The 2,066-nt window shown below is 37.9% G+C and overlaps 1 protein-coding gene across 1 annotated transcript; it reads right to left on the bottom strand.

Moving 5' to 3' along the window:
* Nucleotides 1-1,133: 1,133 nt before the first annotated feature.
* Nucleotides 1,134-1,715, bottom strand: LOC130735303 (histone H4-like). Its single transcript, XM_057587369.1, has one exon. The coding sequence runs from the start codon at nucleotides 1,656-1,658 to the stop codon at nucleotides 1,347-1,349; it is 312 nt and encodes a 103-aa protein (XP_057443352.1). The 5' UTR covers nucleotides 1,659-1,715; the 3' UTR covers nucleotides 1,134-1,346.
* Nucleotides 1,716-2,066: the final 351 nt, after the last annotated feature.

The following is a 2,066-nucleotide window of genomic DNA, read 5'->3' as shown; positions in this document are numbered from 1 at the left end:
TTAGTCATAATTTGAATTGAGTTTGTGAGTTAGAAACTTCAACTATAGTTTTCTCTCTAAAAAACTTATCAAGAGGATCCTCATCTTGTGGCTTCTCAACCTTGACAATTATTAAGCTTCAATGTTGTTTGTGGCTTCTCATTATGCTAATCAACTTTCTCCCTAGTGGTTGTGGTGGATCAACCCATGCTTCTCCTCATTTGGGCATTTCTTCCAAACATGTAATTGGCACAGAGCATAAAATGAGATTTGTATAAACTGTATACATTTCCCTACTTTCCCTGTAGTTGAATCTAAACGTTCAATTTATATAGGTTTAGTTACATAATTACATTGAACCATGACTTCAACATGGTTTTAAAAAACATGCAAAAACATGCTAGAGTCAGGCAGTCAGCAATTGGACCTATAATTACTCTTAAGCTGGCACCTACTGGCTGGTCTTAGTTCACATACATGTTGGTAAGTTATCATGTGAAGAAATTGAGGATGCACTAATGTTTCTCCAGTTTTCCGAGTTTTCCACATAAATTTTTTCAATTATTGATTGTGCTCATGCTCATGTTTATTTCTTCAGCTGTATTATTTCCTAACAAAAACATCATTTCCATAAAATATTATTCTAAAACTTATAATAAAGGTCACCAAATGATTTCCATACGTGCAGCACCCAGACTGCCAGACATGTACCCTATTTTCCTTTGTCTACCTAAAATCATTGTTTCAAACTTCTAGACAATCACAACTTATGAATCTTAACTCATTTGATCCAACAAAAGCCACTACTCTTGGAGAAAATCCTATTCGCACAAAGAGCAGAAAATCAGATTACTTTCAGTAAACACAGGAAATACTGCTTGAGATTAACCTTGTATAAACTCTATACACCCTCAGGTCACTATTATAAGCAAAAGTTAGTTTTGTAGATTCATTCAATAAATGATGTATGTGGTCATTAAAATAGTTCATTCACTGCTTTCCTGTAGTTCAATCTAAACGTTTAATCAATTAATATTGGTTTAGTTATATCGAACTATGACTTCAACAAGATTATGAAAAACATACTAGAGTCAGCAATTGGCACCTACTGGTTTATCTTACTTCACTGTAAGTTATCATGGGTAGAAAATGAGTAGAAACTGAGAATGCACTGGTGTTCACCAAGTCAAACTTTTAACACAGTAACCACATTCACCTCAAAATTAAACTCTAGATTCCAATTCCGCCTACACAGAATTGGTTATGCTTTCATTTCATTTAAGATTTACATTACACAAAAGAACAAAATCCAAGATCACAACGCAAAAGGACAAACGTTCTACTTCCAAAAGCAAACGTGATATTCTTTAACCTCCGAAGCCATAGAGAGTCCTGCCCTGCCTCTTGAGAGCATAAACGACATCCATGGCGGTGACCGTCTTCCTCCTGGCGTGCTCCGTGTACGTCACCGCATCACGGATCACGTTCTCCAAGAAGAACTTGAGCACTCCCCTGGTTTCCTCGTAGATGAGACCGCTGATCCTCTTCACGCCGCCTCTCCTCGCCAGCCTCCGAATCGCGGGCTTCGTGATGCCTTGGATGTTGTCGCGCAGAACCTTCCTGTGCCTCTTTGCTCCGCCCTTGCCAAGCCCCTTTCCACCCTTTCCACGACCTGACATTTTCCCGAGAAAATTTGCAAATTTAGGGTTTTGATTAGAGATGGTTTGAGAAATGGAAGAGGTGATCGTGGGTATTTATTTGTTGGAGAGTGAGGAAATTGAATTTTGATAGCTTCTGAGTTTTGAATTTTGATCTGGACCGTTGGATTCAGAGTAATCGATGGTTTATATTCGTGATCCGAGGATGGTAACATGGAAAGATATGGGACGTCGATTAGAAGAGTTTGGACGGCCAGATGTCGTTTTGCAGGGCGTGTGCGGATCAGCAATCATTCCGCAATTTTTGAATTTGGGTGCTGCCGCTTGTAATTCTTTTGGCGGGTAAATATAAAGAAGGAAATTATATGTTTTATATCTTTTATCATATTTTCTTCATGATAAACTTTTTAAATTTTTCGTTCAATTTTT

This window comes from Lotus japonicus, chromosome 2 (genome assembly GCF_012489685.1).
Source record: "Lotus japonicus ecotype B-129 chromosome 2, LjGifu_v1.2".
NCBI lineage: Eukaryota > Viridiplantae > Streptophyta > Magnoliopsida > Fabales > Fabaceae > Lotus > Lotus japonicus.
This window is presented reverse-complemented; position numbering and strand designations above follow the sequence as displayed.